A 16570-nucleotide genomic window follows, 5' to 3' on the forward strand; every position below is an offset into this window, starting at 1 on the left:
ATTAACTTTAATGTTTGACAATAAAATTATGTTGTTTGATGTGATTAAAGTATACACAGTAGAGCGGTAAATACTAAATTGTGAACACTACAATTGAACAATCGATATTCTATTATTTTAACATTAAATTAGTGCCCTAATTTAGGTATATGCTTTTAAAACCTTTAAAGTTATTTTAATTAAAATAATCAAAATATTATATATTATGTATTAAAATCCGTATATGTGCAATAAAAATAGTAAAATACAGAAATATGTAGTGCATATCAAAAAATTACAAAATATGCAAAAATATACAAAACAAAACTTTATACTTCGTATCTATATACTGACTTATTCAAACTTGTAGCTAAATTAGCAATTTTTTAGACTGTTAAATTATGTAAATGCATAAAAACTCGGACCTTAGTTATGATTTGTGAACTTATGACGGCATTCACGTCGATAATATTATTCATAACGATTATCATTCAAAAAAATAAAAAATATCTTAATATCTGATCGACTGCTATCAACAATGAATTCCCATTTAGTATATTATTATTATTTATAAACGTTCGGAAATTTCGAATTCACAAATATTATGACAAGTAACGATAAAAACAATACTTTAGGAATGTTAAAAAATTCCCCGACTATAAATATAATAAATCAGTTTCCCATTTTGACGCTGATTTATTCGTTACAGTACCATTCGTCGCGATTTGTTTTTCCTCTGTTCTATGTCATATAGTTGGTTTTTTAATAAGAAATTACATAATTTAATACATATTTAAGTATTTGCTATAAAAATAAAATTATCAACACAATTACAATCACAAAGTCAATTAAATCATTGACACATTGTATTACAATCTATAATAAACTAGATTAGTTTAAATTTGTGTATAAGTATTAAGTATATATTATAACATTTGCATTTAATAGTAATGTATCTATTAGTTTAGTATTATTGTTGTAAAAATTGATTTTGCATGTCAAAGAATAAATGTTAACTATGAAAATAATAACAATGATTATTCTTATCATTATATAGTCACATAGAATATAGAATATAAATAATAAAAAGAATTAAATATTACTGTAGGTATACCTACCGATATGACACGTCCAAGGAGAGTGCCTAAAGTCTCTTAGTCTCTTAATCGTAAGTTCCTACACGAAAGTAACAGCGGTAGACAATTACATACGTTAATTTCTACATATGCGATGTGTAAGTTCCTACACTACGTAGGTACATCATAAGTTATCGATCTTATCAGTTATATCATATAATACTGTCATACATTTTAACCCACTATTCAATATAATATATATTTATAAGCTATCTATCTAATTTATAAAATTCAATAATTTTAAAAATAATAATTGTAAAAAAAAATAATATTAATAATATTTATTAGGTAAATAAATATTATATAGAATGCATTTCTTATATTTTTTTTTCAAATATGAATTATTATTATATTACAATTATTATTTTTAAAATTATTAAATTTAATAAATTAGATAGATAGCTTATAAATTATATATTGTATATAGAATAAAAGGTTAAAATGTATTATATGATAAAACTGATATTAGATTGATAACTTATAAGATATAATATATGTACTTATAGTGTAGGAACTTACACTTGTACCTGTTTTTTACTGTGTAGGAACTTACATTCGCTCCTCTTAGCACTCCCTCCCTGACCTCCCCTTAGATCAATAAATATAGTCCTGAGGAGATGTCTTTTATCGTTCACTCGACGTATCATAGTGTATATTTCGGTTAGTTTAAACATAAAACAATTCTATAGGTATCGTTGTAGACTTACCGTCAGAGGCACAACCTGGGTGGCAGGTTCAGTCTGGATCGTCCAGAACCCCCTTTGGGCCATGGCGCCATGCTTAGGTATATGAATTATACAAGATAATTTCATATAATGTTATCCGTATTTTAACAAGTACGGACCTCTATAGCTATAATCTCAATATATAATAATATATTATCATACGTCAGTAGGTAGATGGACAATGGTCGATTGAATACGTGTATAAGGCTACGTGGCTTTGGTAAATATTACTCACCGTGTAGATACAAAATGTTATATTTGGTTTGCGACAAACAACATACAAACGATTTAAAACAACAAATGCTCAAGATTTAATGTAAATTTATGAAACAATGTTAAAACTAATGTTTGATGGAAGTAAAATTTTTCGTTTTTGCATATTTTTTATAAATAATTTGCTTACTATAACGTATTTTTATCGTATAATAATCCATACCCTTTTCTGTCGTAGTAATAACCATGTTATAGAATTATAAATTAGTATGATAGCTGCTTTCGTTTTGAGTTTTGGACATTATGAAATACAAATGATCTTGTTTTCTGTTACCTACACATCATAACTGATTATATATGACCCTAAAAATGCATTTTACTCTTAAGTGTTATGAACAAACTGAAATTTTACCGAAAAATCTTAATTTAGTCTGCAGCATAAATCTTATTGGAAACAACTCGAGATAATTTTTTTTTTTTAAATTTTTAATCGTAGTGTATAAATATTTGAACACATTACACCCGTTCGCTTTTCTAACAATAATATTATACCCTTCGGTAAATTAATTTTTTGTTTGCCGCAACATAGATAGTAGGTACCTACCTAATTTTTTTCTATATGCACTGCAATGATAAATCAAACATTCACACCTCTTGCCTTACACGCGCTCAATCGTAAGAACGATGATGGTTTATCATAGTAATGCAGTACCTATACAGTAGGTAGTATTACTATTATTTAGATTTAAGTACATAACCGATAACCTTATGAAATGCCCTGTTTTATAATTCAAGTGGATTTCATTGTTGGAATGTCAAAATAATTACTGATTTCAAAAATATACCTATATTAAAAATGATAAATACATATTGTTGAGTGAATGTGGTAAGATGTATTAAATTGTCAATTTATTGTCAGTTTGAAAAAATATACTTCTACAGTATATGAAAATATTTTTATAAATACAACAATATTCAGTGGCGGCTCGTACTAAAATTAAAAACTAAATTGAAAAAAAATATTTTGTATTAAAAATACAAATTTTTAAATAGTAAAATATTTATAAGAAAATAAATAGTTATTGTGTGCTATAATATTAAATTTGTTTCCCTCATATACCAGGAGCATAATGGGTACGCATTCGCCATACACACACGAACACTGTTTGGACGACCAGCAGTGTCGTCCGTGTATTCAGCAATAATAATTCTGAATAGGTACGTATATTAGCCAGGTGGTGCAATCGTGTGAGTGCGAGTTAGGTACGTTTAAGCTGCAATTTTATATTCGAGTTTAGAACGACAGGCAGCGTCGTTCATACGGTAAAATAAAGTACTATATTGAGTAGTTTATTTTGATTTTTAAAATTAACTTAGTGTACCACCGTACGTTAGTCGTTGTTGGCTGTTAATCGCTATTATTATTTTTTTAATTAATTTTCTATTGCTACCTGCAACTAGTAAGAAGTAGATTGTCGTCATCCGTATTTTAAGTATAAATATTAAATTGTATTGTTTTTAATTTGAAAATTCGTTTTACCTATATTATGACTAGAGTTATTGACTACGATTGCTCAGGATGAATTTATTTAAAGAAATGAGTTTTGGTTATTGTGTAAGTATACTATTTTATTATAGTTTTCGAGCGGCTACGTCGTGCGCTTACAAAAACGGTTCGTTCACGACTGGACAAGGTCCGATCGATTGTCACCGAAGACCGCTAGTCGGACGGACCTTTCTTATCTTATAACTTATTTCTTAATAATTATAATCTCTGTACAATATTTTACGTACGCAACACAGCCGCCCACCTTGAAATATATAATAATATTTCAACAAACTGAACAGTAATATTACAATTGATAATAAATAATATACATTTACAATTACTTGCGAGAGAAAGAAACAAAAAAAAATAACAAATATATATATATATATAATAAAAATAAATCCATTAACAAACTGATACTTATAATAATTGAACAAATATAATTAATATTACTAAATAACTAGGCATTATAATATTATAAATAAAAATTTTAATTTCAACCTTGATTGTTATCGAATGGTAGCGGACAAAGGAGACGGACTGCCCTTGTGATTTCCCCAAACTTTGTCTTTATGAGTGCTGAACGACTTACTCCATCTTTTCCCACATGAAGTTGAAGGACTCGACCGAGACGCCATTGTAATGGAGGCAAATTCGCATCTCGTATTAGCACCACAGATCCTACCTTTAACTTTGGCCCCTTAGATTGAGTCCATTTTGCACGTTCCTGAAGTTGACCTAAATACTCTGTACTCCAGCGCTTCCATAGTAGTTGGGAATATTGAGTAACTCTTCTCCAACGTTCTAAAGGTGTCAATGAAGTGGTCGTTTCATCCCTTTCGGGTACAGCGGTAATAGTATCACCAATTAAAAATGACCAGGCGTTAAATAGGAAAGATCGGATGGGTCGGATGACAAGGAAGTAATGGGACGTGAATTTAGACAAGCTTCGACCCGAGTTAGCACAGTACTCATCTCTTCATATGTTAGTCGAGACTCGCCTAGCACTTTAAATAATAAATTTTTCATCGACTTAACCGCCGCCTCCCATAAGCCACCGAAATGTGGAGACCGGGGCGGTATTACCTTCCACTCAACACCCTTCTCTGAGAGAGCTGTAAAAACTGCGTCTTGGTGCTGATCAGATTGGAATAAATTAAATACGTCTTGAAGCTGTCTGCGAGCGCCGACGAAGTTTGTTGCGTTGTCTGAATATATAACTGCACTTCTTCCGCGGCGATCGAAAAACCGGTTTAAGGTTTGTAAAAATGTTTTAGTCGTTAAATCGCTGACTAGCTCTATATGTATCGCTTTAGTAGCAAAACAAACAAATATAGATATATAACCCTTATCGCACGGCGCGTTTCGCCGTAGACTTGATTTTATCATTATGGGACCGGCAAAGTCGACCCCGCATCGTGAAAATGGCCGGTTGTACGTAATTCGATCGCGCGGTAAGTTACCCATTATCGGCTGTACGATTATAGGTTTTTGTTTAAAACACGTAATGCAACTATGAACGATCTTCCGTGCTATACTGCGTGCTCCTAAAGGCCAATACCGTTGTCGAATGGACGCCACAAGTGCCTGTGGACCACTATGTAATAAGTTGACATGTTCACTTTGAAACAACAACCGCGTATACGTACTATCACGGGGAAGTACAATTGGATGCCTCTGAAATTCACTTAACATAATCGCGTTTGCTAAACGTCCTCCAACGCGTAATATATCGTTCTCGTCACAAAACGGTCGTAATCTTAACAGTACGCTACTGCCAGCCACTTGCGCCTTTGGAGATTTAAGTTCATTTATTTCTTTTGGAAATGTGTTCTCTGGATCATTTTAATTAAGGCCAAATTTGCGTATTCCAATTCCTTTACCTCTAACTCTAACTGGCCGACGACACTTTTACGACTCTTTAGTCCGTTATTTCTCCAACGTAAAAATACGCCGTTATTCGGATAATTTGTTTTAATGATGAACGATTATTCAACAATGAAAATCCGATGATAACGTACATGTGAAATTATATGTATTCGATGTTACGTTACTCTTTTCTTCGGGCATCTTTTCTATTTCGATTTTATCAACATTTGTAGGTTTCGGCCACATATCTGCGTCTTTAATTAGCCATTCCGGTCCAAACCACCAAATCGATTTATTTCCGATGTCCTCGGCATTACATCCACGCGAAATTACGTCCGCGGCGTTGTCATGAGTGGAGACGTGTGACCATTCACTGCACGCGGTCAGCTCCTGTATTTCGCCAACGCGATGCGCGACAAATGTTTTCCATCGACCTGATGGTGACGTTATCCACACTAGGACCACTTTCGAATCAATCCAAAATCGACGTCGATCAATTTTCAAATTAATTTTGGTATCATTCTACTACTCAATCGAGCTAGTAGCAAAGCAGCACACAATTCTAACCGCGGCAAAGACACTATTTTCAACGGAGCAACCTTTGACTTCGCGCATATTAATTTTACTTCGGTTTTTCCGTGTACGCCAGTCGTTCTTAAGTATAAACATGCGCCATAGGCCTTCTCGGACGCATCCGCGAAACCGTGTACTTCCGTATTAACTAATATCCCGTTTGAAATTATTTTTCGTGGTATTCTTAAATTATTTAATGATGGTAACCCGTCTCGGTACCTTTGCCATTCTGTACAAATTTTGTCGGGTAATACATCATCCCAATTAAGCTTAATTTGCCACAGACTTTGCATAATAATTTTGGCGATTATAATAATAGGTCCGAGTAACCCCAATGGATCAAATATTGTTGCGATTTCGGACAATATTTTTCGTTTGGTTATCGGAGCATTGACCTCGACCTGCTGCACTGTATAGAATAACATATCATCATCTGATTTCCAATGCAGGCCTAATATTTTTGTCATTTGTTCACCCATTGATCGTATACTATTGTTATCGGAATGCACGTCGGATATTAACTCCGGGTCATTAGATAACCATTTGCGCAGTTCTAAACCGGCTTTACTCATAATTGAAATTAGATTATCTCGTAATTTTATTGCGTCGCCTTTTAACATTGCACCACCTAAGAAATCGTCCATATAAAAATCTCTAATGATTGATTCACCCACCTCCGGACAACCATCACATTCGGATTCGGCTAATTTTTTAAGACACGCTGTTGCTAAATACGATGCCGGCACGGTGCCGTACGTCAATGTGTTTAGTCGATATATACATATCGGTTGGGTCGGTTCAGGTCGCCATAGCACACGTTGAAAATCCCGCTGATCCTCGACAACTAAAAATTGACGGTACATTTTTACGATGTCCGCCGAAAATACATAGTTATAGGTACGGAAGCGTATTAATATATATATTAAATCATCTTGAATAGACGGACCTTTTAGTAAAATATCATTAAGACTAACGCCCGCATCGGTTTTGCTTGACGCGTCGAACACTACCCGTAGTTTTGTCGTTGTACTACTGTCGTTACGCACGGCGTGGTGTGGAATATAATATTTTTTTTCACCGTCTTTGTTTTCGATTTCTTTATTGACACGTTCCATATGCCCCAACGCTTCATATTCTGACATAAATTTTACATAATCTTGTTTAATTTTGGATCTCTTTGCAGTCGTTTTTCTAATACAAAAACCGCCGTTCAGCAATATTGTATGAATTGCCCAATTTTGGCGCATTTACTTTAAACGGAAGTTTGACTATAAATCGACCGCTTTCATCCCGATTTAGATTTTTATTGAAATGTGCTTCACATTCTTTTCTTCTTTTGTGTATGCTGATTTTGATTCGTATTCTTCCAATTTCCAAAATTTGTAATCGATTGTTCCAAATCTGTTTCTTTATTTTCGGCTAGCGATAGATTTACCGCGCTCGCCGTCCATCCACCAGCGTCAATTACGTTATCTGCGGGACCCGATACTACCCATCCAAAACAAGTTTCTTGATATATAGGTCCGCCTGACGACGGCCTCAGTTGTCCCGTACGTAATAATTCGTAAAATAACCAGCACCAATTAGCAAGTCAATTTTTCGTGGTGTATTGAACCATGGGTCAGCTAATTTGATATTACGCGGAATCAAGATATTGTCATTTAATAATTTTGACGGCAAATTATTAGTTATACGCTTCACTACTAAACACGTTACTGTTAATGTAAATTTTTTATCTTCGGCCGCAATTGTTGCAACCACCGCTGACGACGCCTTTTGTGTACTACCACCTATTCCACATAAATCATGTTTCACATGTTTCTTTTTCAATTTTAATAGCTGTACCATTTCCTCTGTTATCAAATTACTTTGGGATCCAGAATCTAATAATACGCGTCCCGGCACCCATTGCCCTGATTCGTTGCGCAATGATACCATCGCCGTCGACAGCAATACCTTGTCGTCTTGTATTACCGATGCGTGTGCGCTTAACGATGTTGATTCTTCAATGACTTCACTTGTCGATACATTTGCAACTGTTGATTGAACTGCCTTACTACCTTCGATTACTGTATTTTTCCTCCTGGCAAGTGTAACAGCGTGTTGTGCGCTTTTGCGCATTTAAAACAAAATTTAGCATTACATTTTTTATTTTCGTGTTGACGCAGACAAATTTTACATAGTTTCAACTCCGTTGCGCGTTTTATTCGCTCCGGTACAGTCAAATCACAAAATCTAGGACATTTATAAATTGTATGTGCCGATTTACAAACATAACATTCTAAATTTGACGTCGACGCGAATAATTGTGACGTTCCTCTTCTTTCGATGTATTTTTTCTCATTTGTTGTAATCGCACTACCTTTGATGTTTATATTTTTTACCGTTTCGATCGATTCTAATATTTTAAACCTTGAATCTAAAAATGTTATCAGTTCGGATAATTTCGGTACTTCAGCACACGGCGCTCTCGCTTCCCATTCCTTCAATGTGGTTTTATCCAATTTTATTAAAATGATGTGCATTAATAATGGTCCCCAATTTGTGGGTTCCTGTCCCAGCGCCTCTAACGCACGCATGTGTCCGTTCAGTGCATCTGTAAACTGCCTTAACCGTTTCGCCGAATCACCGCCCACCGTTTCTAGATCATATATCGCCTTTACATGCGTTTGAACCAGTACCCTTTTATTATTATAACGCGTTATTAGTGATTGCCATGCTATGATATAATTATTACCCGTCGTTTCTAAGCATTTAATTGAGCTTAGCGCCTCGCCTGATAACGATTCTCGCAAATAAAAAAATTTTTCTATTGCCGTTAATGATGCATTGTTATCAATTAACGCCGAAAATATATCATAAAATGATGCCCATTCTTGATAATTGCCGGTAAATACCGGTACGCTTAACGATGACAACTTAACTGATGACAATACTTTATTCATACACGCGTTCGGTATATCGGTGTTCGTGTTTTTATTTGTATTTTCGTCTTGTGAAACCACCGAGCTTGCTGCTATTACACATTTCTCTGCTATTGCAATAGTTTTGAAGTATAAGTCTTCGAACTCCGCTCTATATCTATTTTGTGTTTCTATGTTGCTACCCTCTTCCATTTCTATGGCTGATTGCACCTGTTCATATTCGGCCCATACGTCTTCAATTTTTTCACGTCGAGCCTTTACTTCAGTCGAATCGATATTTTGTGATTGTAGATAATTCGAAAATCTCGTTATCGACGCTTTTAATTGTCCTCTTCTCGTTATCATATTCTCGTGTCCTCCCATCTTAATGACCGTCCGATGTCCAACTGTGCAATCTTAGAGATAGATAAAGATAGAAAGAACGCAAGAGAGAGAAAGAAACCACGACGTACTATGACCTGTGCTTATACATGTACTTTCTTTAGGTACGTACAATATACTCGGGTAAAACCACCTAGGATTAAGTTTAGGAATAAAATGGAAAACGCCTTACCTTATATTCACGTGGTTGACTTGTATGGACTGTATTTCGCACGATATTTTCGATGATCAATTCACTGATTTCTCGCTTGATCAGTAACTTTGACACAATAACGCTTGAACGAATATAAATAACTAATTCGCACTTAAACACTTGACGATTGACGATTTGAATAAATACCACCGTTATTCAACAATCCACACATTAGGCTAACTATACGATACCTTGTGGTGTGCCGCTTCGAAATTTTACCTGACTCAAAATCCTGGACGAAGGACCATGACTACGATTGCTCAGGATGAATTTATTTAAAGAAATGAGTTTTGGTTATTGTGTAAGTATACTATTTTATTATAGTTTTCGAGCGGCTACGTCGTGCGCTTACAAAAACGGTTCGTTCACGACTGGACAAGGTCCGATCGATTGTCACCGAAGACCGCTAGTCGGACGGACCTTTCTTATCTTATAACTTATTTCTTAATAATTATATAATCTCTGTACAAATATTTTACGTACGCAACAGTTATTATATTTAAAGTGTACCACCACCAGCACCCACGAGCCACCACTGACAATATTAATTGCGTATCGTCTGATAAAATGTTGTCAGCGAGTTCAGCGTAATAAATGTTGGATTTGTTGATTGTTTACAAAACACTTTTGTCAATATTCTACTGTTAGATTTTTTTTGGTTTATAACCGTATTTTGTATCCATACACCGTAATTGATTGTGTTCGGACTCGTTTTAACGTCACCGTTACAGCTGCAGCTGCACCATAAATGTTTACTGGGAAGATTCTATCGTATTACAAGAAAAAAAAAGGTGTAGAATCACATTCCTAACATGACAATATAATGCTCAAATACAATACGGAATTGGAGGCACAGAAAAAAAATGGGTCGTAAATAATTTAATCTCGAAAAATGAAAAAGGTGCGGAATCGTATTGTTTGGCCGTTAACACGACGACGCTATAGAATATTGCCATCTAGGTATATTCGAGTATACTTTGGCTAAGCAATGTGAAAACATTTCGGTCCCCATATAGTGATTTACAAGAGAGGAAAAAAAGGTATACGAGTATTATACAAGAACGGAATTTATGTACTAGGCGTATGAGTATTATACGTAGTTACATAATTTGTACGATGTATAAGTAAGTTATAACGAATATTTAATATATGTTTATATCGGTTTAAATGCTAATCTCAAATGTGTACTTAATTAATATTGTGGTTTATAAAAGGCAATCATCTACCGGATTTTCTTATTATGTAAAATAGTCATATCACTATACAATTCACGTAAATATAAGCACCTTTAGCAATTTTTGCTGCACTATTTTTGCAGTGCTAATTTTTAGTGCAAAAAAAAATCTTAGATTTTTATGTGAGGGGGGCCGGTGAAACGGACGTCCTTTAACACCTAATGTATTACGAGTTGCGCCCCTTTGCATAAGTATACATATAAGGTACATATTCTCACGATGTATATATATTTATATATCTTTATATATGAATGAATGGTGGAATCAAAGTGTAGCCAAAACTACTGAATCGATTTATTTGAATTTTTCAGTAAATGTACTTATTACTATGCATAGGCACCCTAAGAAAGGATTTTTCGAAATTCACATTTTAAAGGGTAAAAAGAGCATAAAATAGTTAATTTTTAATAGTGGGTGTGGCTCGTGGTACGGAGGTAGGCGACGCATGGTGGCTAGACGTGGCCGCCCAATATTCCATATTATGTCGTCACCACCGCCGCCGAAACCGAACACCGCCACACCAAGGACCTATATCACAAATTTTCACGGCACACTCACGCACTTGACAACCACAACAACTTTAGCAACTTTTCCGAAAACACTGTTTTCAATATTTAATAACATTTCTCGCGGCACAGTATTGTGCCGCCGCACACCAGTTGAGAACCACTGACCTATATCGTTACATTTCTATACGTTATACTACTAACCGTGTAGACAGTAAATATACAATTTTATATTTGGTTTGCTACAAATAACATACAAATGATTTAAAACAACAAATGCTCAAGATTTAATGTGAATTTATGAAATAATGTTAAAACTGATGTTTGATAGAATTAAAATTTTTCCATTTTTACATATTTTTTAAAAATAATTTGCATACTATAACATATTTTTGTCGTATAATAATCCATACTCTTTACTGTCGTAATTATAACCATATTATAGAATTATAATATTATTATAGCTGCTTTCGTTCTGAGTTTTGGACATTATGAAATACAAACGATCTCGTTTTCTGTTACCTACACATCATAACTGATTATATCTATATATACTGATTATATTATAATCCTACGTACGGCTGTAAGTCGATTGATTAACTATGCAAATGCAAATTTGATGTATTTTTTTATCGGTTTTATGTGTATTTGTATTAGTGTACCTAATAATAATAATTAGTTGTCCGAAGCAATTTAAACATATTATTATATTGTAATGCGTATAAGTAGTCAATAATAATGACTTATTATATCGAAAAAAGGTAAGTACGAAACAAAAAGCCCCGGCTATAGGAATAGGAAAAAAGATATAGAAAAAGAGCACAGTACCTACCAACTCTAAATACATAACACTTTTTTTTTAAATTTTACTATATAATTTTATTTCAATATAATTATTATTATATAACATTTTTTTGGACATAGGTTAGGTTATGTCTATATTGCTTAAAGTTTATGTGTGCAAATTATACATAATGAGATAAGCATATTAGATTTTCTAATAACTGTCAGCCATAACATTAGAAAAGAATGCTACTAAATTATTATGATAATTATTTTATAGTTTTTAAAAATGACAAATGACAATTATATTATTTATATTATGATTATCTTTAATTATGTAAATCATAAGAAACACGAATAAATGAATAAACTAACCATAATATTTGTAATAATGCAATTTTTTTTAGGTACTATAATAAATTATAAGATACCAAACCAGATGAAGTCAAATGTCAATGAATTTTATTAGGTACTATATCTATATTTCATGAATCAGTTTAATTTCTTATATTTTAAATGTATATTTATAGGTATCTATAGTTTAAAATATTTGGTGTACTTTTTTTTAAATATTATTATGATATAAAAGTATAAACAAATTATTAAATGAATATTGTATATAATACTGCAGGGTTATAGATATCTTTGTGAAAAAAGCTTTACGTAATTATATTGATTATATTGAAAATTTAAAAAAAAAATGATTACGTATTTAGTTGGTACGGGGCTCTCTTTTCCTATGGCCATAGATTTTTTTTACGGTCGTATTTTGATTCCGGGCTTTTTTTCCAAGATTCGTATAATAATATTATAATATTGACGATAGAACTCAAAAGTGCAACCATATATGTACCTATTTTAAGGGAGGGGCTATTATTATAAAAAATAATTATTTTAAATAAAAATAGTAAATTTATTTTAGTTATTATGATCAATATCATAAACGGCGTAGGTATTTATAGTGTGTATTTATATAAATGAAAAAAAATATAATTAATAAAAATAAGTAAATTAAAAAAATTCTTATATATGAAGTCCAAAGGACATTTTAAAATAGCTAAACAACGTATTTTTTTGGGGGGGTTTCAAATTGATATTATAGGTTACCTACCAAACATTGAAAGCCGTTTATAAAATTTTAATTAAGATAGAAAGTTTCTTATGTATTTATTTGTAAAAATTGATCTTCAAAAGATGTAGGTACCTAACAGGAACCGTGACCAGTATTTCAAACTTTGGAAATAGATTAAGTTTGCATTTATTTAAAATTTCGACGGTATTTTTTATTGTCTTATGTTACCTACTACTATCTAAATAATAATTCCACAGTAAAACTTTTAATATCACCTGATCAGAACAATTAACAACCAACATCAATATTATACATTATTAATAAGTGCAATCATGCTTTGTGAAAAAAAAATGATGTTTATTATAATTAGTTTTGCATAGGTACAGAGAAAAAGTATTTTTTTTTTTTTGTTTTATCTATAAATTATATGGATTCTTATACTTATTACTATCAAAATTACCAAAACACGAAATAACTATAATAGAATACAATTATGATTAGGTATACGTATAATTTATAACAATTATAATTTTATATTAAGAATATGTTAAGAATTATAAGAACTATACCTATAGGTATAATATAAAACAACGACAATTTGAGATATTTTCTGAATTAAAAAAATAAAAATATTGATTTGAACAAAAAATTATTTACTTGTCAGGTATTAAGTTACACACGGTATATTATACAATATGAATAATTATTGTCATGATTAAAACGATGATAAGTGATAGTTTATAATATAATAGGTAAAAGTAAAAACCAAGTCTACGTGTATGAAAAAAATGATTTCATGAATTTTAAAACTGAAAACACTCTTTTTACATAATATTTTATTTTACTTTCTCCACGAAAATTAAATGATTAAACAATCTACATTTTATTATTTAACTGTACAATTTGGATCGTTCTATTTTTAGTCATTATAGTGGTACGCGAATGAGTAATAATACATCTGAGTGGTACACAAAAAAAAAGGTTGAAAACCGCGGCTTTCTTAAATTTTACTTTTGGAGTGATATATCAAACATACGGTGTACATATTCATCAATACAAGCCAAATTTTATAATTATTTATTTGTTTTACCTCATTTTTTGGGGGGGAAGGGGGGACATACGGCGTTTTTGCTTAGCACGGCAACAGTTGTGTATATAATATTATTATAATATAATATAAATATACGTCTTGTAAATTAACGAACTGCTGATGTGAAAATAGGATTTTTTAAATTGTTTTATTAATTTGTAACTGTGTGACGGTATTAAAAAAAAAAATCATAATTCCATGTGGAGCATTTTTTTGGGATTTATACTTTCTTCTCCTTCGTTTCGTTCAAAACACATTTAAATACTTATACATGCATTTTATATTTATTCAAAATTACGCATTATCAGACAAGGCAGAAAGCCAATACCATGACATAGGTATAATAGGTATTATATGGGTAACTAAAGCAATAAAAAAAATTTGGTATACATGTTTCATATTCATATATACTTATATATCACATGAATTCGTATCGTCACCAGTGGTGGCGATGACATTATACGCTGTTTTTATAATATAATATAAAGTAAATGTATTTACGTTCATAATGCATTATATCGGTATTGTGGTTGGTCCGTATAATATTGTAGGAGGTCCATATTCGAAAGGAAACAGTAGATAAATTACGCCCTGAATCCAGAACAACTGCATGCGTGTGCTACGGCGTAATTATGAGCGCATGTGAATTCCGCCCGAAAAATGTTTTATATTTTTCAATCAAAACCGTCTATAATAGGTTGATTTAAAATACATTTATTACAGTTACGTATTACAGCTACGCGATTTTATAGCTAATTGTAAGATAATCTAATCCAACCAACAATTTTTATACTTAAATGAAAAGATAATATAATTAAAAGATATAATTTGTGTTTTGTATCAAAAAAATAAATAATTCTTTACTATAATTATTTTCATTATAGTTCATGCTTATTTAGCCATATACATTTATAATATTGATTTAAGTATTGTGGGCTTAAAGATATTAATATTATTATAGTTCATCAATATAATATTGTATATTTTGGAATACTGTCATTGTAGAATATGTCTATTTGTATTTTGTAATTTGTGCAGTGGCGTAGCTAGACACTTTTTCTTGGGAAGGTCCGATATTTTGATGTATAAGGATTATCAATGAATATTTTTAATAAATAAAAAAATTAAAGCATATCGTATTTTTTATACGCATATTATATGAATTTATTTTATATTTTATAGCTTATAGTACCTACCTACAATTATAGTCATATAGTATAGACTACATTACATTCATTACGATAAAAAACATTTATTTTTGAGAAAAGTGGACAGGCCTGGGCTTACCAAAGTACTGCAAGTGTTGGTGAAAGACAAAATCATATTATAGTATTTTATAAATTCTTATAGTTTTTCATAACTCATAACCAATGATTGTTTGAAAATAATTTTCATACAGTAAAGAAAATATAAAACTCACGAACGCAGTTGGTTATTAATAATGTATAATGTATATTTTTTATTGGTAAAATAATGAAGTAATCTTTGATCGTATAAAAATTATATTAATTATCTCCATCATATATATTGACAAATTATTATACTACAATATATTATGGTTTTTTTTTCGTATACTAGTCACACACTACAACATCGATGAAATTTAATAGCAAAGTTTTATTTAAGGTTTATGTAACATTTCTATAATGATCAGAAGCGGGGGTTCATAACCTTTTTATTAAACACTGCACACATTTTACACATTATTTTAGTATTACACGAGAAACGTTTTCATCAACGCAGAAACTTTTTTTTTAGGTCATCGTATAATGTATTGTATATTGATAAATGATGATGAAAATTAAGTACTAAGAAATTCTTATTTTTAATAATAATTCTATCACAATATATTATACTATAATACTTGAGTCGCGAATCAACAGTTGATTACCACCGATCTAGTGTCTCGGCAACCGGTGACTTTAAACACTAACTATTAAAATAATTTATTAATAGTTTTAAACAGACAATATTAACGAAGATGATTTTCTATACATATATAATGCAATATTGCAGTGTTCGTGGTATAATATTCACTAAAGGTTTCAAAAATTGTTGAATATCTAACAATCCATATGTTTTCGAGTATATATTTATGGGCAAGACGTATCCGATTATTTTCAACGAGTTTAGAATGCACAGTCGGTAAATGTCATTTGTCGGTGACGATGGCGGTAGAATAATGCAGGTGTGACCACAAAAGACAGAGGGTGAAGGGTCCTGATGCGAACACTGTATTCTGTAAAAGACCCTAAAAAGAAATTTTTGTTTGGATCCTACAACAATGATACATGTGTTCTTTTTCGTTTTTCTTCCGACGAAGTATGTTAGTAGTTTATAAC

At 31.6% G+C, this 16570-nt stretch overlaps 1 protein-coding gene across 1 annotated transcript; it reads right to left on the reverse strand.

The window, feature by feature from the left end:
- Nucleotides 1-7583: 7583 nt before the first annotated feature.
- Nucleotides 7584-9331, reverse strand: LOC126552559 (uncharacterized). Its single transcript, XM_050207277.1, has 2 exons — nucleotides 8235-9331; nucleotides 7584-8154 (listed from the first exon to the last, which is right to left on the reverse strand). Exons 1-2 carry the CDS (start codon nucleotides 9329-9331, stop codon nucleotides 7584-7586), a joined length of 1668 nt encoding a protein of 555 aa, XP_050063234.1.
- Nucleotides 9332-16570: the final 7239 nt, after the last annotated feature.

This window comes from Aphis gossypii, chromosome X, assembly GCF_020184175.1.
Source record: "Aphis gossypii isolate Hap1 chromosome X, ASM2018417v2, whole genome shotgun sequence".
Taxonomy (NCBI): domain Eukaryota; kingdom Metazoa; phylum Arthropoda; class Insecta; order Hemiptera; family Aphididae; genus Aphis; species Aphis gossypii.